At 41.6% G+C, this 22,654-nt stretch overlaps 1 protein-coding gene and 1 long non-coding RNA gene across 2 annotated transcripts in view; both read left to right on the top strand.

Annotated features, from left to right (window-relative positions):
• The window catches only part of LOC147248623 (uncharacterized), a 124,070-nt gene extending 116,888 nt beyond the window's left edge, over positions 1-7,182 (top strand). Inside the window, exon 4 of the long non-coding RNA XR_015119547.1 lies at positions 6,336-7,182. This is a non-coding gene — a long non-coding RNA (uncharacterized LOC147248623). The remainder of the gene's footprint in view (positions 1-6,335) is intronic.
• A 4,487-nt stretch (positions 7,183-11,669) lies between these two features.
• On the top strand, positions 11,670-13,084 carry ovca2 (OVCA2 serine hydrolase domain containing). Its single transcript, XM_086226679.1, has 2 exons — positions 11,670-12,055; positions 12,248-13,084. The coding sequence occupies exons 1-2, from the start codon at positions 11,902-11,904 to the stop codon at positions 12,766-12,768; spliced, it is 675 nt and encodes a 224-aa protein (XP_086082805.1). The 5' UTR covers positions 11,670-11,901; the 3' UTR covers positions 12,769-13,084.
• Positions 13,085-22,654: the final 9,570 nt, after the last annotated feature.

Here is a 22,654-nt window from a genome sequence, read left to right as displayed (position 1 = left end):
TTAATTACAACCTCCAATAGGCCACGAGCTTTTATACTGGAACATATTTGATGCCCATTAGTAATGTCGCAGTGAAGAATGTCAAAACCGAGCTGGTGTACTCCATAAATGCATGTTGAGTTTGTATTTATAGGCTGTGTGTTTGTTGGTGGAGCGTCAGGTGAGATAGGAGGTGGAGTATGAATGGATGTGATAAGGTTGTGAAAGAGGGGATGCACTGTAATACTTCAAAGCGAAGAAGCCTAAATAGTCACATGGAGAAACCCTCTCTCAAGGTTATCACTCTTTCCACACTGTTTTGCCTTTCTCTCTGTGTGTGCTGGCTGTGATAAGGTTAATTAAAGCCATATAATGGGCAATGCAAACCCATGTGTACAACTGTACCAAACCTGCAGCTATTGTACTTGGTGAACTCATTAATACGGGAAACTCATAAAAGCTAAATGGAAACAAAGACCACAGGGTTGTAAATGTAGCCTTCAATCACAAATGAAAAAAAGCAGCAAAGTGACATTTTCAAGTGTTGTTTCCTTTTTTTTTACTTCTACATCTGTCCTATGAAGTGTCTCGTGCTCAAATGTCGAAGTCAGCTGGGCCTCGTCCACCTGGAGCTCCAGATTATCTCTTCGATTTTATTCTTTAGAAAAAGCCCTAGAAAGGCTCAGATTTACTGCAGAATCATTTTTGTCCGGTCTTATAACGATGAATCGATCCGCATCTGTATATCGAGTCTGCCATCAAGGATCCAACCGCATTGGTGCATGTTGAACTATTGACATCCCATCGTCTTTTAAAATCCCTGTGGCACGTGTTGCCTTCATGAGATACCGATGAAGGCCGAGCTTCGTCACGTCCTTCACTCCCTTTGCTGTAATTAAGAGCGTGAAAAGACATTCTCGAATCCTTTCATCCTTTTTTAGTTCATCTCCTTTAAAGACACGTCTCTCCCTCACCTTTTCAACACAATTGCATCTCTTTTGCAAAATTTTCAAAGGATATTTTTGTTGATTTTTCACCTAATAGAACTGTAACAGATTCAATTAGGCATATTGTGCATATGCTATTTTCTTGATCTCAGGTTCCTGAATCATATGAAATAAAAATCGCGTCATGGTAGCTTTTTGATATCATTTGTGATTGGGATCAAATTGGTGAATCTTACCTCTAATTACCATAGAAAAACATGTGCCAACCTATAAACAGGCATGAGACTTTTGGAATGTGTGCGCACGCGCAGAAATCAGACACAGTAACCAAGTTCAGTTGAAGTAAATGATAAACTAATATGCAGGAGCAGTGCTGGGGTATACAGGACTAATTTGGCCAAAAAAAGAGATTCCTTCATGTTCATTGTCTTAAATGAATACAGTGAACAAAAAAAAAACCCAAAAAAGTCAAAAATGCCCAAATGAAAATTCATATGGTTTAGTACAGACTGCTAATGTAAGACAAATAAGGCACAGCTGCAGCAACAAATGAGCTGTCAAATAGTCGGTAGGCCTAGTTGATGTAAAATAACTACAACAACAAAGAGATCTATTTGTGCATCCCGGCAGCAGTTCCATCCTGGGAACGTCCCACTTCCAAGCTCTCACATGATGACAACAAACAGGCAACATGGCCGTCCTCAGGCAGTTTGCTTTGTTTTTGCTGTGAGAGAGAAGTAGCAAACAATCATCAGCCGTACGAACCAAACAGGAGTGAAGCGAGTCTCCAGGAGTCATCATTTCAACTAAATTCTGTCGGTGTTGACAGGACAGTAACATTAGGTAGCTAGGAGGCTAACGTGGTGAACATAAGCTACAAACAGAAGACAAATGTACAAAACAAAGTTTTTTCTTTGTCATCATTACCCGCACTAATTTGCTTGACTGAAATTAACAACAAATTGATTTATCTGTTTATGTTATCTTTCAACTGTGCTGCCAAAAAAACTCACTTACCTACTGACTTTATCCTAATTCAACAGCCCCCCCCCCCCCCCCCCCCCACTGAAACTGGAGCTTTTCCCCCCTCCTAGCTGCTCATGATACCATATTGTGTTTGATGATTGGTGTATCTGCAGAGGGAAGCACAAACGATGATGAAAAAAACTGATGATGGTTAAATCTCACATATCGGCCCCCAAAATGTTGCCAAACACAATGTGCAACGTGTGAGTCAGGGCTTTTTCCTTCACCAAGGAGCCTAAATTGATCAACAAACAGTACAGCATCAAACACAGTAGTGTCAGCTCATATGAATTTAATTAAATTATACAAAAATAATTATAGAGCTGACAACTATTTCTCAAAAAAACATGTCAGCACTCAAATTGTGCTGTTGTGTGTGTGTGTGTGTGTGTGTAGTATCTGTCCTAATCTAAGTAACCCTAAATAAAACGTCGGTGAGCGTCAGAATCTTCGTGAGTGGGTTTTAAAAGACATTTCTCTCCTCGAAACTGCTGAATGAGGCCCATTCATCACTACAAACATCCATTAAGAACACTCCAGAGGAAAAGACACCGCATGCATTTAAACATCCCGCTGGGTTACTTTTTTATTACAAAGAGAACAGATGAGTTCACACACGCGCACAAAAAAAACACTCACAGATTTGCAAATGCATACAGAATCGGTTTGTATCAGGAGCAGCATGTGTTTTGCATCTGCTTATGGTTGAGATAAATTCTTTGATTTTGGCTCACACTTATTTCCCTGGCTTGTATTAGACACACTTTAAATCTCCTTACAGCTCTCTTGCTCTCTGATTTGCGGCAGGAATATTCTAATATTTCTGTTGCTCATAAATCATTGTGACAGGGAGGGGCCACATAACACCTGAGTACAGGGACTCCCCACATTCTTTCTTCCTCCCTACCTTTTTATCAGGCTTTATCTTATTTGCGCTCTCTCTCTCTCTCTCTCTCTCTCTCTCTCTCTCTCTGGGCCTCCCTGTGGGATAGACACATGGCTCCTCATCAGTGCGGGAAGACGTCAACAGCAGCCATGTCCCCTGGGTGTGTTTTTAACTCTCCCTAATTGGCATGTGCATCATGACACAACAGTAAGCTTGTTTGTGCCTTCACTGCAACAGAAGACCTTTTGTAAGCCTAACTAGCATAGCCCATATGTGATACCTATCCAGAACTAGTGGCTTATCCTTAAGAATGAAAAATAGAAAAAGAAAACAATCACAGATCCTGAGGAGACGAGTGCTGGGAACATTCATTGGGGAGCTGGCGTGCCTGGAGGATGCACCTATTAAGTTGTTGGGCCAGCCGTGCCTGACTACCAGGTCCCAGCTGGCTGATGACAAACTCTGAGCCCTTTGATAACGTGGAGCTGCTCACAAGACGATGTAAAGCCTATTGACAATGGCGAGATCAGCAGAAGGTGACGCTGACATGCCATGTTTATATCATTTTCTCTTCCTCGCAACACCAAAGCTCAAAAATTAACCTGTAAAGACTCAAAACTCTCTTGAGATTCAGCATGAAAGATGTTACATTTCAGTTTTTTTGCCGGACACAGTAACAGGAGGGGCCTACCGGGGGACTGACATGCATGGACAGTCCTTGATCTGCAGTTTCTCGGGGTGCAAAACATCAGGAAGGCAGCGCAAGTGTTGAGTTAACACTAAGATAACACTAAGATAACAGCTCCGATGACTGAAAGGACAATGTGAGGAAAAAAACATGAAGATATGAGCTGACTCTCTGTGTTTGCACTGTAAAACCATCCCTGAAGATCTTTAACCCTCCTCGCTCAAATATCATAGTGACTTGGTGAAACTTTGCTTTTTTTTTTTGCCTGATGGAACTTAATTTTTCGGCCACAGGATATGTTTTCTTTTTATTTCCCAGCGGTTTCACCGGCTCTTCTGTTAAATGACTTGTTACCAACAAACTTGAGTAATAGAGTTTGTCAGAGCCGGAGGACTGAACCATAAAGCCATACAAACAAAACAATGAGCTGAATTTTTGTTGAAGATATTTATGAATGCAAATTGATTAAGACTGCTTTACTTTCCATGGCAAGCAATTTACTTCAAAACGGATGACTTTTTGGTGACACTTTGAAAGTTGTTCAATTATCTAAGATTTCATAACTAACAAACTTTTGAACACATCATATCAGATTACATAACCTTCATATTTCCATTTTTGGGGAATATTCTGAAACAGAGATGTGAACATGTGTCACTTGAGCACAGGAAAGACAGATTCATTGCAAATATATGTGCTCGTGCATTTTTCCACATCACGTTTATGTTGTCCAGGAGATCTGTTAAGTTTCCAACAAACTGCAAGAAAGTAGAGTATATAAACTTTTTCCTTTGTGTTTCAGCCACCATTAAGTTCTCCATGTGCTCAAGGCTACTGAAATACCAGAAGACCTTTCACCAGGAGAGACAAGGACGTCTTTCTCCATTGGCTCCAAGAAAACACTGATACAATACCAGTGTTCCTCTCTTCCATCTTCATCTTCAGAAACTATCTCTCTCCCTCCTTCTGGACTATTATCTTGCTGGAGCCTACTCTTATAAGCTTGTGAAAATACTCCATACAAGCCAATGCCCTCATATACAATTCTCCACAAGTGCAGAGTCATTTGTCTCACTGAATCTTGGGCTTTGTCCAAAGACGAAGAGAAGATGCACCCTTTTATTCTAAGAGATCAGCAACCCTGTGCTGGAGTCGCTGCTTTCTGCTAACACAGGAGTGTGTGTGTGTGTGGGGGGGCACTGAGTAAATGTTTTAGAACGCATGCATAAGTTTGCCTCCAAGCACTTGATCTTGAAATATCTGTAACATGAAATTAAATAATTGAGCAGCGTGTGAAGTGGATGGTGTGAGGGTAAAGAGTGGGATTTCCCACGTTCAGTGTTTGATTCCAATGCGACTGATCATAAAATTTAATTTCTGGTGGCGACACGGTTCATCAGTCTGATCTCTTTGATCTATTTTTTTAATGAAAGCCTGCAGCCTAACGCATCATGGCCACTGACGTTCTGCTAGTGCTGCAGCTGTCAATATGCCTTGGATTTAAACAGAGATGCATCGTTTTTGAAACATGCACTTAAGAGGGCACCTGAAAAAAACCTGGACGTCTCCCAATATAATAGTGAAATAATAATAATTTCAATATAAATTAAAAGCATTCAACTTCTCAGGATTCTTATTTTACTTGTGTGAGTGAAGGGATGTGCTTGTCATTCCAACTGAGTCATACAGTACACTCCCAAAAACTCATCCTGAGGAGTTCCCCCGCATGAGTCAATACTGCTGCTCTAAATAAGTAGTAGTAGCCGTAACATTTCAAGGCTGGTAAGACAAAATAGTTTCTGAGTCAAAAGTTAAACGCAAGCGTCATCTTCTCTGTATAAGAATCGCTCCGGAACACGATGAACTGTGAGAGGATGCACTGAGAGGTGCAACAAATAGTTAAAGGGCTATTCCAAAGCAGTGTTTCGTATAAGAATTTATTTATAGTATTTCAGCCTTAATGCTGTGTCTTTTTAGGTCTTCGTCATATCAGTCATTCACATCCTGAAAATAATTAGCATTTTAGTCGAAAAAAATTCATAAAATTGAAAAATTTGTTAAAAATTTATGTTTTGTTTCTTTGTGGCGACTCTTGCGGTGTAGCTTCAGTTTTTTGGGGGCAGCTGATTTTGATTTGGTTATTGACTTTTTGCTAAAATGCATGTGAGGCATTTGATTATTGTCTGTTTTAGAGGACAAAATCTGGCAAAAGATTGCCAAGATGTAGTTTAATTCCCATTGATGAAATTTACACGATATTGAAATTGGAGAGGACTACAGATCAGCTGCAGCATGTCAATATGCCACACGATGTCTATGCAATGAAATGAAATTAACTTTAATGAAAATGAATCAATGGATCTAATTTTATTTATAAAGAAAGCCCAGAATCAAAAATCCGAACTTTGCCTTGAGGGCTTCAGGAAAAAAACTCTTAAAAACCTTGTTAACAGGGAAGGAATGGCAGAAACCCCTGGCAGACCAGAGGAGAGATCCTCTCTCAGGAGGAAAGTTAACGGACATACAGGAAATAAGGAATCCTCCCTGCATCCCAAAATGGCACCGATTAATTTCAGTTGGTCACAACAGTAAATTCATAAACACACATCATGAATTAAAACATCAAATCATGTTGGATTCTGACAAAAGACTAAAAAGTAATGTAACTGCAAAAAAAAAGAAAAAAAAAAGGTCTTTTGCAACTTCAAATGGAAAAACAAAATAACAGACCATTGCTTTGGTTGTCTTTTTTAAGTCAACAACGATGCTGAGTGTCACTCGGGGTAAAACTGACGTCTCCTTTTTTAAGAAATGGCACATCTCCAACTTCAGCGGCTTCACCCATCACCTTTGTTCCAGCCCATGATAACATCTGTCAGCTGTCGACGCTTCAACACAACAACAACACAGTCCTCCATCACGCTGACGCTTGTGCCATCCAGAGAACCATTGTGGTGTCTTCCTGAATACACAACTGAAGATATACTCTTTGAATAAGCGTGGAGATGCTTTATTGGATTATATATCTGCTTTTCTACGAGGACATTCAAGTTGTGTATGGCCTACATCACCAGCTCCAGGGAGGATCTGCAGCAGACAGGACATTCGTCATACTCTTCCCTGTCCTCCTTTGTGTTTGTGCAGACTTCTCAGATCGTGTGGCAGAATGACAGGGTTTCTAATAATGTCACTGCAGAGGACAGCAGCACACTTCTTCCGCTGGAGGACACAACCTGCAGGCCGCTTTGACCTCTCCTAACATGACTGTTCCCCCTATTTTGGTTCTTGGCGCTGGCTTTGAGGTTTAACCTGTTTGTCCTCATGATCAATGTCTGCCGCAGATCCTGCTGAACCATCAATGTGCAGCTGGCCTTGCTCTCTTATGATAGGAGTCTCCCTGTACAAATGCTGCAATTCTCAATCTGTAGTTTTTAATTTGAATATTTTTTATTATGCATGAATCCACTTGTGATCATTATTCTAAAATGGAAGTAGTTGATGTAGAGTTTGTTCCAGCATGATGGGAGAAGAGCTGAAATGTTCGTCTGAACTTGTGGTGCAGCATTGCCCCCCTGTGGGCTGCAGGAGAAGACGTGGGGAGGCCTCATTTCAACGATTCCTAAAATAAAACTGACTCCACTGACTACCTTTGCCCTGGGCCACTCTACTAATTTAAATCCCCCCCCCCCCCCCCCCCCATAAAAAGGCTGCATAGCAATCTCAGTCTATTACACAGTTTCTGCTGGGTCTTATTTTCACATTTTGGAAGTTGGAATCACTCTTCCAATTTGAATCAAGTGTGTCAAACCCTTTATAATTACAGTTGACTTGGATTCGACTTTTGCCATTATATAAAATAGAAGCTTGAATAGAATGTCTGAACGTGTCGACACAAATTTGTGTAACACACATTATTTAACACGATTTGTAATAGTTGCGCAACAACAGGAGTTTGGATCAGACAAATAGCACAGTTGAACGAATTCATTCAGCTTTTTCTGTAACTCCAAACAGAGCCACGTTTTTATCCGAATAACTGTTTGCATCAAAACAAACTGAAGAAAAGTAAGTGAGCAGTTGTTGTGCCAGCAACAACAATCCCCTAGATGAGTAGACTAACCATGCGTGTATGTAACATGAAATATAATAAACGCCTGTAACAGATGATGATACAACACTTCGGTTTGAACCGTGAATTGTTAAACGTGGAGAGTCAGAGAAGAGAACGTTGCAGCCACTGATTCTGGATGGAATTAAAAATCAAAAGTGATCCATTTGTCTGCAACCCTTTTTCTGTCTCTCTGCGGGCCCCTGAGGAACCGACACATGGCTCCTCAACAGCGCTACAGAACATCAACAGCAGCTTCCTCCCTCACATGTGTGGTTTTGTTTCGTTGAGTTTTTTTCCCCCATCGGTGTCTCTCATTAACATATGAGTCATGCCAAAACAACACGTGCACTCAGTCTGTGTACTTTTACTTCTGATTCTCACGAACTAAACTGAAAAACTATTTTTGAACTGAGGTTTTAAAGGGAAGGAACTACGTGATTCATTGTAATAATGATTGATGGCAAATAGCAAACAATCCTGATTCACGGTTGTGACACAAACGTCGATATATGTGTGTTTATTTACTCTCCTGCTTCAGCGTCATCCACATCTTTGGAGGTGGTGTCTGCTGCTGGATTCATGTACTGAGAAGTTGATTGCCGCTCGTGACAACTGTATTTGACATTTGCTAAATTAACATTAAGATTATATTTTGTTTGCGCTCACAAATTCATAGAAATGTAACAAATTGTGAGGAATTTTCAACTAAATCTCGTTGCGGCAGATTTTTTTTGAGGGTATGAAAATTGACCTGCTTGTTGGCTGAAAGGATGGGACCTTTGGTGACTGACTTAAACCTCAGAATCCCTTGAAACGCAGCATCTCAGTGAGATAGAGGTCTTTTAAGACAATGTAATCTTATTTCAAGAAATGTAGAGCTTCTCACTCACTGCACTATGAAATCATTTTATGTTCTCCCATACTAGCAAAAGTTAAAAACAGAACAAAACAATCAGCACACACGATTCACCTCAGATTTCTTCCAAGAAGACGATATTGTTTAGAAATGCCAACTGTTGATTGATTCTCTTTTACATGAACTTCTTTCCACTGATGGGATTTTCAACCATTTGTGAAACAATCCATCTTTACTTCTGATTTGTTCAGGATTTTTTTTTTTTTAAATCTATAGCATGAAATATTCAAGGGATTTGAAAGATTAGTGAAAAATGCTGAAGGTTAAAGAGATAAGAGTTATCAGATGTATTTTAAAGGAAATTAAGACAAACAGGCATGTTTTTGTGACGTGGTAGTGAAACAAATCAGTGACCACTCAGTGATTTCAGGTGGGTGACAGCTGGGTTGCAGGGATCACATGGGAAGGTGAGCAGTGCAATAATCTGCCTAACAACACAAAGCTGACTGAAGTTTTTTTTTTTTTTTGTCTTTCTTTTAAACCTTTTTCTTTTAGTCAACCTTTTTTTTTTTTTTAGCACTCAGCTTTTATGTGTCACTGCTTTGGTTCACACTGGAACCTTTATGAGGACTGGCTAAACGCCAACCTCTGCAATCATTCCTGAGTGAGAATATGGTGTTTTGGATAGTGCCTCTATATATTTGTCAAAAGAGAATGTGGATCAAAGATAATGCCTCTATTTCTGACGGAGTCCTTTGGGATCTCTGTGCTGCCGCTGAAGCTGAAAGTGAGTCTGATGAGTAAGATCCTGTGGCCTAGAATTAGCTTCTTTTATGTGTGCGTGCGTGCGTGCGTGCGTGCGTGTGTGTGTGCGTGCGTGTGTGTGTTGAAAGACTGACAGATATTTCAGGCTCTGTCATCCAGATTTTCCTCTTTAGTTTTCTGCTTTTTACTGAACAGCATGTCCAAGAGACGTGACACACACAGGCACATTACAATCAGACACACAACAACGTTCTCCTCTGTGGCAGTTGTAATGAGCAGGGAATGAATAATGAATAGAACTATAATAACTTTCAGAAGATACTTGAGGGAAAATAAAAGCCGCAACACCGAAAAAATTAAAGTAGGTAATTAGAGACAGGAATTAAATTGATTAAAAAAGAGAGAGGAGTACATATATGAGCTAACTAGGAGGCAGTTGGAGAGTAAGCAGTGAGGAGCGGGCCCCCCAACATCTGCGCATGTCACAGAGTGACTGTAGAGGGAGAGGAGGGTGAGAACTGACAATTTTTGGATTTTACGTGAAGGAGCACACAAATGTGTCCACGTCAATCAAAATTATTACATCCTGTAACCACTTGGTGATGCTATGGGTGCTACGAGTATGACCTCATTTCAGCTTGTAGAAGTCTTCAGGCCATCATCAAATGGCGTACGTCAAAGTGCGTAAAAACCTGTAATTTCCACTGTGAGTAATATGCTCCAAAACTGAAAACATTTTGTGATTTTCACACATTTGTTTTTTTTGTCCCAACACTTGTTAAGCACAACTCTAGTTCTATAAATGTAGGAAAAGACGTTTTAAGAGAAATGTGTATTTGATGACTTTTACTAACCTTTGCAGCCTTCACCGCTAGCGCTCTTTTCAGCTAAGCTAACTAGCAGTTAGCCATCCATTGGAATTCAGGAGCTCTGTAATTGACTTAGAGGCGAGAAGGCTATCTAGCTGCTTGTCTGATCGTAAAAATGATGGAAATAAGTGATCTCCCAAAATTTGGCATGTTCTTTTAGCCGCAAGGTTGCTTGAGCTTGCTCTGATGATAAATGGAGTCAAAATATGGTCGTTTCAAAAGCTTCTTCCACAAAACTATCCAACTACCCACTAATTTGTGCTGGTGTGTACAAATACGTAAAGTTCTCCCACTTCTCTGCAGCTGTGAAAACCTATCTATGACCCAGAGGTCCCAGAGGTCATCGTACTGTATCTTAACTTACAGCTCAACTGTGCAGCATTTCCTGATGAGTCACAGCCTGATGAAATAGCATGTGATTGCAGTTTGTCTGGTAGCTGGTGTGACTGGTTCACATCATCATCAGCCATATGTGAAGATGGCTGCTGAGGGAAGATGAGCAGGCGGTGATGCTTTAGGAAAAAGTTGGACGTGACTGGCTGTCAAAACATGCTGCAGTTTCATCTGATGAAAAATGACTGATATCCCTGCACAGAACAAAGACATTTCCTAACAAAATTGTAGTATTACTTGACATGTTAAATTTAAAAGATTAACAGCCCACAGCAGTGTATATTCAGCATCTTTAGATAAGCTACAAAGTGCTTTAGAGAAGTTTAAGAGCCAATTTCATTAATATGGACGTGTTTTCCTCAGCAGACAGCAACAGATTCAACATTCAGGCAAATACTGCTCTGGGTACAAGCTCAACACAGAGTCTTTAGACCATTCAGCTTTATTCATGAAATGTTCTAATGCTCGAATTTGCTCTTTCACAATAGAGTATTTTAGTCTGTAATCACTGAGGCTTGCAAAAACTTGGATGTTACAAGAGCAAAAAGATACTAAGAGCCATCGTTGCAAACGCAGTGCATCAAATCAGTTATAATTCAAGCATATTCATGTTCGTATACTGACAAAATTTTGCAACCAACCTCCACATCAGGCCAATATAAACCTAATTTCATACCTATATTAGCCAACATAACCTTTATTTGCAATTCTTTGCTTCTACAAATTAATTTTCTTTTTTTAGCACAGTTTGGAAGTTTCTTGAATGTGATTTTACTTAAAAATGTTTCCACCTGCAGCTATTTTTATGATTTCCATGGTTGTCCCTTCATATTCTACATCCTTATCAATTACAAAGCAATTAAAATTGACATTTTTTTTAGGCCTCAACCTTTAGCGGACTACAAATGTCAAATTTTCTTTACTTTCTCAGAGCGTCTTCAAGCTGGTCAGATATCTTTCACATTAAAATGATGGAGTTTCAAAGAGCACCACAACTGTAACTTAAAACAACACTCTTATAGATATAATTATCAGTCATTGCATATTTTCCGTTAACGGGGTGTTTTTGTTTTCGCGTCGGTACTTAAAAGAAATTTTGCTGTAATATTTAGGACTTATGGTTTTATTTTGAAAAACGGATGCGCACTTGAGTCATGTTAGTTCCTCGTGTGCGTCTTCCTGAAACTTGAAGTTTTTGTATTTCGGCCGCAGAGTAAATCTTTGTCGTCCATCAAATATTCTGTTGTGTATTCTAAGTGACCGATTCCAGCTGTGTGCTTCGTGGTAACGACTATTTTCACTTAAATAAACAAAACCTCCGACCTATTAGCCAAACGAAGCCACTGAGGCTAACTAGCCTGCTAGGCTAACCTGTACGTCCATGGCACCTCTACGGGTCTTGTGCATCCACGGTTACCGTCAGAACAGCGGCTCGTTCCGGGAAAAGACGGGAGCTTTCCGGAAGCTCTTGAAGAAACAAGTGGAGCTTGTGTACTTGAATGCCCCACACAGTATCCCAGCAGCCAGCGGGGAAGGTGGGTCAAGTGTCACTTTAACTAGTTGTACTGATCCTTAACTTTCACTTTATTGTACAGTGGCTCCAGGGAATTATATGTTTGTTAGTTTGTTTATGTCTCTGATAAACATGATAGGATATTTTTAATATTATCATTTATATTATGAATGGGGTTGATATTGTAACTTCTTTTTCCCTTCATCTTCTCAAGTTCCACACAAGGAGAACAGTCCAGGTCACGGACCTCAGGGGGATGAGGACCCCAGGGGTTGGTGGTTTTCTGACATTCATGCTCGGAGTTTCAACGCGCAGCAGGATTGTGAGAAGAGCCTGGGGCTCAGCGAGAGTGTGACAGCTGTGAGAGAAGCTGTGAAGGTTCGCGGTCCATTTGATGGCATCCTGGGCTTCAGTCAGGGAGCAGCGTTTGTAGCCATGCTGTGCTCTCTGCAGGAACAAAAGCAGGAGCCAGAGTTTTGCTTCCGCTTCGCCATTCTTGTGGCTAGTTTCCGAAGTGCTTGCGTGGAACACCAAAAATTCTACAGTGCCCCCATTCAGATCCCCTCCCTGCATGTGTTTGGACTGGAGGACCGCGTCATCCCTGACAACATGAGCAGGGATCTACTCCCCTCCTTCCAAGACCCTCAGGTCCTGATGCATCCTGGTGGCCATTTTGTCCCTGCTACATCTGCTCACAGACAGACCTACCAGGACTTTCTCAAGAGGTTTCAGTGACAGTACAGTCCCTAAAATGTTGAATTAATCTCTGAATAAACCCAGGGGCTTGAATATGGACAAAGAATTGATTATTTAATGTTCAGAAACATCTTGAGAGAGCGTAATTGATTTCAGAAGCAATTTCTGTAAAACTTGCCAAGTTCAGAGTCGTGACCTCTTTGCTCTCATTTCTTTCATCTCATCATCTTCCAAAGCTTCATTCTTATCAGAAAAAATGTCTTTCAACTGGCAATAAATAAGTTGTCAATGCTGTACTTGATGTGTTTTCATCTGTTTCTTTTTTAAATTACCTTTTACTTCTACTGTCTAACAAGCCATTATTGACCAGGCACGATTTTTCTTTCTACACCACAGTAGTGTTGTGGAAGATAAACTGCATTTTAGTTGCGCAAAGAATAGCATTCATGATGGATTATCATTAATAACATCCGTGCTTTTCCTGCCGTCAACAAGCCTCCCGTGAAAAGAATCAATTAAAACCAAATGTGTATCTTCTTTTATCTTCTGTCTCCTGAACTTGGGAGTTTGGAATTACATAAATTAAGTAAATATTGTTGAAAATGTGAACAGATGAAAATAATGATGAAAAAAAGGTCACAAAGTGGGATCCGACCACATTTTACAACAAAAGTAGTTATGAAACTTGCGAACTTCCACGCTTGAAGGGGGTTGCAGTAGCCTCTTCTGACTGTTTTTGTTCATCTGTGTTGCATTGTGTCGTTGCCCTCAGTTGTCTGCAAGAGTAATGATGCAAATGCTGTGTGGAAAATACCAAAAGTTATGGTGCAAAGTCTGCCTTCACGCCACAGCTCCACACATGCTGCCAATGGCTGCCTTTCGGAAAGTAAACACGACAGCACGCATTTATACCAACCAGTAGAGGTATCAAGCTCCTTTTTTAAATTAGATTGATTAATTTAAAAAAACATACTTGTGTTCTAAAAGTGAACATTTTCTCATTTTTTCCCCTTTAGTTGTTTGAGGGGTAAAAGCTTGAAAAGTGTTTACCCTCGTGCTAAAAAAAATATTTTCTGGGAACACTCCACCATGATTGCGGAAAGTTATGTCGAGAATTTCATGTCAGAGCCAAAGTGGAAACCTTGATTTAAAGTTTTTTTTGTACCGCTGTGCATAGTTTTATAAATTTGTGTTACTTTTGTCATGACAACTTTGTTAAAAAAAGGGAAGGAATTATATAAAGAGGATAAATGCCCAAACAGTTTGTCATCTTACTACGTCATCGTGCGGTTACTGAGTCATTTTTCACCATATTTAATTCACGCCGTTTGCAGTATATTGATCGTAAAGTTCACAAGCCCTCTATCTTGAGATGATGATGCTAATGATGATGATGATGATGATGAGCTCTTTCCTCTGATGTAGGTTATAGACCGGTCCATGCAGACTCCGAAGCACAACAGATGAAGGACATGTTGTTCTTTCATAGCTGAAGCATGTGCGTATTAGACTCCGCTCGTTCAATTGTTTCCAGATGTGTTCTCTCTCTCTCCTCTCTACCTCTTTCTTTCCTTCCTTTTTTGCTTTCATCTTCCACTGGCCTCCACCTCACTTCGACCTCTCCTCGACATCCTCCCTCCTTCAACTTCCCGTGTGTCATCGGCAACGCGTCTGCTACATGACATACGTCAACCAAAATAGTATAAGAGAGTGGTATAAATATCTTGAAATAATAGTCATGATATAAACTTTATTTTATGAGGCCACAGTTACAAAGCTCTGATTCAATGGCTCGAACACTGAGAGGGAGTTCTCTCATGGCCGTTTAGTTCTAATCCTGCACTGTAGAACCTTTAACAACATTTGATTGATCTGGGGATTCTCTGTGTGGAATAAGAGCCAAACCATGTGGGGTTTCAAACTGCTGAATAGAACCTTAGCTATAACTCCAATGGGTAGCCTCTGTAATTTGTCAAGTTTGTGCAAAGTCTGGACTTTATATTGCTGCTTCAACTGCTGCATTGTTTAGCCAAGTAAATGCTGTGAAGGTGTTCAAGTCTAGACAGGAGAAAATGTAAATTCAAATGTGTTTTTGAGGAGTGTTGGTTTGACTTTGCGCTATATCTGATTTGCATGTCGCGGGATTGATCAAAACTCATGCTGATTGAAGTTGAGGTACTGGTAGTAAAATAGAACTCCCAAGTTTTTGTGTCAGTTAGTGGTCCAAGGTGGTTGGGGGGGAGATGAGGCGGGCTGTCAGAAATGTGATCCAGACCAACAATCAGTCTTAGTGTTCAGTTACAGGAAGCGGGAAGCCACACAGTCCTGATGGCAGTGAAGCAAAGAGGCCAAACAGTTCAGTATTCAGTGGTAAACTAGATGAACAACTGCAGTCATCAATGCACTGATGGTGCCAATAATATGGCAAAAGTCAACAGAAAACTTGAAACAGAAGAAGCCAATGAGTGAACCCTGTGGATTCGCACCTTGAGGTTGACAAAAGTCATTACCCACATCTGCATTGTTAATCTAATTGAGGAAATCTAGACTAGAATGTTCGTCCGCCACACTTTGGCAGATTTTGTTGACTAAAATTAAACCAGACCAAATTGAGACTCAGACTTCTGGAGATTTCCTCAACTACAAGATTAAAATGAATGATAATCAACTTGCTTTAATGTGAAAGTGCAGTGCATTGTTTTTAAAGACGAAGAATAAATCAAAATCAGCCGCCCAAAAAGCATGAAGAGAGACACAGGACAAAGAATGAAATGCTAGTGTTCAATTACTAAAACTAGATTAAATATTTATGGTTTTGTTTGACTGTAAGATCAAATTAATATGGTATATACACATTTTTTTCCATCTAAATCTTAAATAAAACTAAATTAAAAACAGATTAAGGATGGCTAAATATGATGAAATATAACAAGAAGATTTGACTAAATTTTAAAATATGTCCCAAAGTAACTCTTGTCCATACTCATCATGATGTCAGTGGACAAATTGAGCTGTTGTGGGTTATTTACCTCCGTGACGTGATACTTCACAAAGCACTATAATTGTATTTATAAAGCATCAACTTTCTCTCTCATAAACATATTCATCTCATGAGCTTCCACTGCTGTCACGGTCAAATCGTTCAGTTTCACCATCATAGCCCTCATACACGGTCTCTCCTGTGCTCCCCTGTGGCCCTTGTGTCCCTCCAAGACCTCACTGTCGTAACACACACACATACACACATGGTTTTGATAACAAGCGGAGACGAACGGAGAGAGCGAGGGAAACAGTAAAAGAAAAACACAGAGGGTCACTCTTGCCAGTAAGTTTTACAACAGAGCCGTGACTCTCTTCTTAGGAATCTGTTCCCCTTGTTGCACAACAACCGGGAAATAAAGGAATGAGAGACAGAGACAGATGAGGGTGGAGTTAGCCTCCCCTTCCTCTCTCCTCCTCTCTCTGGCTCTTGTGGTGAAAAAGGGAGAGTAAGAGCACATTCAAGTTTTAGCTGCGATTGAAGGATCACTTTTTCCCTCTCCCTGCATTTGGAGGATGGAGCTGAGAGATGGAGGGGTGGGCTCTCTATTTTGATTATGAAGCGTTTGTTGTTATGGGAGACAGAGAGGGGAGGGGCTTCTTGGGGTATAAAAGATATGCACTTCAACTCCAAAGAGCCTGATCCTCCCGTGGCGCAGGCCCGTCCACACACTGACAAACTTGACTCACTCGGACTGCTCCCACTGGAATCAGGAGACTTCACAGGACTTCACAGGATTTGATAATTACTTCAACAACTTTTTGGAATTATATTTTTGTTTGTTTGGGGTTTTTTGTTTTTTTTTTGCAACTATTAAACTCTATTTATATCATCATGATCGTCTACAAGGACAAGATCCCACTCAGCATGACTTTTCATCCCTCTGTAAAAAGATGGATATTGCTGCATTAGGAATCAGTAACTCTTTGGTAGAATGTTTGTGTTTACATTTGTGTATCTGTACACTTAGGTTGCTGTGATGTATGTGATGTAACATCATACTGGACATTCTCCAGAGGCGTGGCCTGTGTCTGGTATCACGTGGGAATCAGCCATTCCTGCCTGCTTCCTGTGTTTGTGTGTGTTTGTCTGCGTGTAGGTGTGCATGTGTGCCTCCATCGTTTGCATAGAAAAACACAGTTGATGTGTGATGTCCTATGAAAGGGGGAACAGAGCTGAATTGTCCTCTAAAGAAATTTTAGCTGATGATATGAAGCAGTATGAAGAAATCTATTCTGTCTACACTGGTATGAAAACTTGGCCTGGGTGTTTATGTGTGTGGGTGTGTGTTTGCATGTTTAATCCATACATATGGATGTGATTTGGAGTATGTTGCTCCAAGTTTGTAGCCACATCTATTTTTCCACTTTGTGGTTTTCTTGTTTGAGTGGACAAGTGCACTTTGATTCGAGATGCATTGCATCATGTTATATCTTTATCTGACGACCAGATGGAGTCCTGGTACAAACAGAATCTCTGATTTGATTTCCTGCAGCATCCTGTCTTTACCATCTCATCAGCTCCAGTCTTTAATGTAGCTCAGCAGGATTGTGTGTTAAGAGGTTGTGGTCATGATTGTTGACTTAGGAGGGACGGAGGTGAACCGAGGACACGGTCTGAAGATAGGGGCTGCAGCTGTTTGATGTATGATGTCATCTGCGTATGTGCTTTACTGGACTGGTTTGGAGGCCTCGACTGGGGCCTGGCGAGAAGAGCAGTGGTTTGGCTGGTTAAAGGTGCCTAGCTGACACTATACTGGGGTAAATATTAGTCATCACAGCTGCGACGGAGGACTGTGGTCTGGAAGATGCACAGCCAGGGAGAGGCTTGTCCTGTTAACATTGTTGAGCAATTGTGTGCCGTTTGAGAGAACTATTAAGAGGTTTGGAGAGTCACGCAGTGGGACTACAATGAGGGGGAACGTCAGCCCTCGCTGCTTCACGCTCTTGATGTTGAAAACAACGCAAAACAATCATTTTTGAGCATCTAATACATAATGATGATGTTGCCTTGGTACAACAGATGACATAAGGACACAACTTACTTCAGACTCAGTTTGTACGATTGAAACTACGTAAATCATTTTGTAGAAACTTCCTGTAGTAAAAGATTAAGCCACTTTTAACATCTGACAATAGGATTTTTTTGGTGTTAAAAAAAGAGAAACTCCAGAAATCCATTGCTGTGACTCATCAATGCTCCAGTGAAACCACATTCAAGGAGAACAAACCACACTGAAGACAAACTACTACAGGACAACACATGCAACTGGGGGCGAAAGTTGTGTCCTCTGTTTTTAAATGCTGGTTTTGGGTTCAGCGGTCAGAGTTAGAAGTGGTTCGAGTAAATCTTTCGGATATTAACGTATGTAAACCCTCCTAAAATGACCTAAGTAAAGGTTGGTTCATGCTTACGATCCTGTTTCTTCTCAGCCCTGAACAGTAAGAGTTTATGTGCTGTTGTTTATCTGTCAGCACATGAGCTTTTACAGTGCAGGGAGGAAGAGGATTAACAACTGTCCATTCAAATGTCTTTTCTTTTCCTTTCTTTCCTTTTCTTTTCTTTTCTTCAGTCAACCATCACAAACACAAACACATGAAGTGATTTGTTGCTGAAATGTAATGCCCGGGAATGCAGCGAAGTAATGAAAAGGTTTTGTCCTCAAAAACTTTTGAAAGATCTTTATCTTGTGTTTGTTTTTCATCTCATCCATTTAAAAAGGGCTTTACATTGAACACTTTTAAACAGATGTCAGAAAATCAACAGTCACGCTCTATTTTAGGATCATTTTGTACTAACGACACGCCCTCTACAGTTTGTTGCGCTTTTTTTGTCAAATTTTAACAAACTTTGAGATGCTACATTTATAAAAAAAAAAGAATAATAATCTGATGCTAAATGTGAGACGTCTGACAGTTTGGACATCTGCCACATGTGATTTAGATCAGAAACCTACATTTCTGGCATGTGTGCTGCAGGATTCCATCCATCCATTTTCTACCGTTTATCCTGTTAAGGTTTGCGGGGGGGCTGGAGCCTATCCCAGCAGCCTTCGGGTGAGAGGCTGGGTTCACCCTGGATGGGTCACCAGTCCATCACAGGACCAGCACATAGAGACAGACAACCATTCACACTCACAGCCACACCTACTGTCAATTTAGAGTGCTGCAGGATTCATTCAATCTTATTTTACTCATAAAAGATTTTCTACTTCACGGTTCATGTCAATTCACTTAAAAACTGGTGAAAACTCAAAATGTGCTCAGTGAGAATTAGTCACTCTGACAAGCATCCAGCTCAGTTGGAATGTTTTATTTTTATTTTATTCCATCAGTTCCAAGTTTCATTCTGTCATGTACAGACAATCTCTGGCCTCCAGAGGGCAGAATAACTCTACTTACTACAAGAGGGGAAATACTTGAGGAGTACTGGTCCAAATATGATCTATTCTTTGTGCGTGAGTATGTTGTGAGTTGATCAACATATGTGTCATACATGTGTCACCTGTATCGTGTGTGTGTGTGTGTGTGTGTGTGTGTGTGTGTGTGTGTGTGTGTGTGTGTGAGTGGTTGTGTGTGTATGTGTGTGTCTGCCTGTACGTTACACTGCATCCTACTTGGGTCTCCTGGCTGTGCTGCTTTGAAGTGAGTCTGACAGAGAGCAGAACAGCTGCTGGAGCTGGCTGACTCATCTGTTCAGCATGTGCTTCCTGTGTTCATGAGTGTGGTCAATGAAAGAAGCACCCAATAAAGAGAGAGAGAAACACCACATGTGTCATGTCTGATTGTCAAACTTCATTCAGCGTGTCAGACCTTGTGTATGATCTTACATAGAATTACACTGCGTTCATACATTGTCCGACCTAAAGTCTCACAAACTTACGCAGCCACGAAGAAGAAACTGACCTCTGACCTACAAAGAACTTAGCTGCAACTTTTTACCACTTCTTCTCTCCTGATGTCACCTGCCCCTAACGACCATGGCTGTAGACTGTTACCATGGTGCCGTTGCTAGAGTAACAATCTAAAGCCACGGTCGCCATGGAGACAGCAGGGTGGAGGGGGAGCTGGAGTTGGCATGGTAACTAGAAACGGCAAGGTCTCATTGGTTTGAGCACAGATGTTACGCAGTTCCGTGGTGTAGGACTCCCCCAATGCAAGCCCACACAGGTTTCCTCCTGAGCAGCAGCGACCAGGCAGACCAATAGAGACGCATCTCAAAGATCTCCGTCCTTGGCCAGGTGTTTGGTGCATTGCCAGGCTTCAGTAGCCATGACTGTAGACTGTTACTGTACTGTGACACTGTATAAGCAGTAAGCAGTCTAAAGCCAAGGTGCTGATGCTCTGGCCAGGTTAGGGAAGACGAGGAAGAGGACAAAGTGTCTTGTGGAACCCTGCAGAGGCAAAAGAGGAGAGGATAGGAGTAACATTACTGGAATCACCCCCCCCCCCCCCCTGACCTACATAACCTCGGGACACTAAGAGGAAGATGCTGACTGAAAACAGCAATCAATGCCCAGCTACTACGGCTGATATTTAGTTACAGCGACGCACTATCATCATCAACATGTTGCTCTCAGGTCATGAGTCTGTTTACTTGTATGGTGGTCCGGTTAAGCAGCAGCAGACTTGTGCTAACGACCGAGACTGAGATATTTTATTATGAATGACAAAATGTTTTGTTTTACAGATGATGCCATTCTTAACACAAGTGTTTTAAGCATGTAAATGATAACTGGCAACCGTCTCAAAAATGATTTTCTCTTTTTAAAATGGAGCAACAAAAAAAAAAAGCATAACTTGATATCCTACAGCTCCTTCAGGACATGTCCACTCCATCATTAACCATAGCTTAGGTTTCTGTTGTTTGTACATACGGACTCCTGCTGTGGATTTAGAAACTCGTAACAAAACTCACATCAATCATTCAAAGACTGGAAGACATCAAATCAATCAGTTAACCACCTGATCAGTCAATCACTCATCCATCAAAAGCTTCTACTGATCAGCCAGTGGATCAGTGATGTACCAGTAAAAACTGTACAAATGAACACAAAAACTATTATAGTGGTCAAATGAGTCAGTGACACGTTAAACTGAATCGCTGTTCACTCAAAACAGAAACTACCTTGACCCTGCACATGCACCCACAGTTTTCCGGACTCTGACCTAGTTAGTATTTACACGCGTGTCATGGAGTGAGTGAGTCACACGGGACATTAAAAAGAGGAATGCGGGAGTGTTTGACTATTTTGATCTGATGAAACATGTGCCAAGTCAGGAAAATAAAAAAAGAAGCTTTTACTGCGTTGAAGATATGTTGAATATTGGGAAGATTTTTGTTTTTCACGCATATCTTGACACATTACGGTTGAATTCGTTGACAGCTAACTAGTCTACTGATACCTGAAACCTTTCTTTCTTCATGTACCTGAAAAGTACGAGATGTACCTTATTACATCTCCCGATGACGTGACGTGATGTGCTCAGACGCTCGCCGGCGGAAGGCAGACTAAATTGTTGGACACGAGTTTTCACTGTTTTGTTTTTTTGTGGGTGGGGGGGGGGGCATTTCATTAGGAAGACAAGTGTTTTAACTTTCACGTCATGGAAAACAAATTCGGGACAACCAGTATCTTCACACGGAGGAACACGTTTCTTGGGGGTGAGGGTGTCTCGGCAACAGGTTCCGCTTCTTTATCTCGCAGCTTCAGCACCGCGACGTCCGGACAGCGACACAGCAGCGCTCTTGCTCGGCGCTGTCCGCGGTGCTGAACTGGCCCACGGTCGGGACGACGCCGGCGTGAGCGTACAGCACCACCGCAGTTTAGTGTCACTCCGCGTCTCAGCTCAACCTCTGCAGTCTCGGTTCTCATTACAGAGTAGAAACTCTGTCAGCTGATCGGAATCGTCACGCATGTAGGTGGTGGACACAGTCACGTGCCTGAGGAAAACGGCAATGTAACGTCACGTTCAGAGTAAACCAATGGGCTCTCGACCCATTCTGACGCCTGGCTTATCAGAGCGCGTAGGCAGTTGCTTGGTCTGTCTCGGTTTCCAAGGCACCGGGGAGAAACCGAGCGTGTGGGCTGACTCGAGGAGCACGCGGATCCTCCACAGAAATACATCTGGAATAATTTGGAAAAAAAAAAAATCTCGCTTGTCCTCACTTCTGTGTTCTGGGACATCTCAAATCTTCTGACTTCTCTAGAGAAGTTGTTTTGGTAGTCATTTAGCAGTATGTGCGACGAGATGAGGCACACTTGAGTGGTTTGAATCATAACTATTTGCAGTATTCCTTCATGTCTGTGTGTCTCTGTTGACCAGCCGCTGCATTCACATCAGCACCGTAGGAGCATCAAAGTCGTGCTCAGCAGCAACAATAACGAGTTGTGAATGAACAAGTGCTTTCATTGACTCGCTCTACCCACTCCTCCCTCGTGCTGCCCCGTGCACGAGCGTCTCACATTGCGCATTCACACCCCCGCACACCAGAGGATCACACTGCAGTATGCGCGCGGGTGCGTGCGTGCACGCGTGCATGTGCGTGCCTGCGCGCGATGCCTTTAAACGGGTTATAGTAGGTGACTGCGTAGCCTATCATCTGCAAAGTGCGCAAGAGTGACGCAGGGCTGACTTCACTGGCCGACGACGTCACAGAAGTGGGGGAGAAGAAAGTTAAAGGAAGCAGGGGCCGGAAGTGCATAAAGGGAGAAGGGGGTGGGGGCGAGGGGGGTGAGGGGGTGGGGGCGAGAGAGAGAGAGAGAGAGAGAGAGAGAGAGAGAGAGAGGGTGCCACCGGAAGACAGAAATGGCTCTAATGTCATCACTATGACCGGAAACCTCCCGCGAATGTAGAGGGGTTAGTGAGGAATACTCCCCCCCCC

Source organism: Aulostomus chinensis, chromosome 15, assembly GCF_037954235.1.
Source record: "Aulostomus chinensis isolate RoL2024-O1b breed Wild chromosome 15, RoL_Achi_v1.0, whole genome shotgun sequence".
NCBI lineage: Eukaryota > Metazoa > Chordata > Actinopteri > Syngnathiformes > Aulostomidae > Aulostomus > Aulostomus chinensis.
The sequence above is the reverse complement of the archived record's forward strand: the minus strand, read 5'-3'. Positions and strand labels throughout refer to the sequence as shown.

Excerpts from the sequence above, each read along its gene's own strand:
- ovca2 (XM_086226679.1), top strand. The coding sequence starts at position 11,902 with ATGGCACCTCTACGGGTCTTGTGCATCCACGGTTACCGTCAGAACAGC. Across the intron at positions 12,056-12,247 it reads CCCAGCAGCCAGCGGGGAAG|TTCCACACAAGGAGAACAGT; the intron begins GTGGGTCAAGTG and ends CATCTTCTCAAG.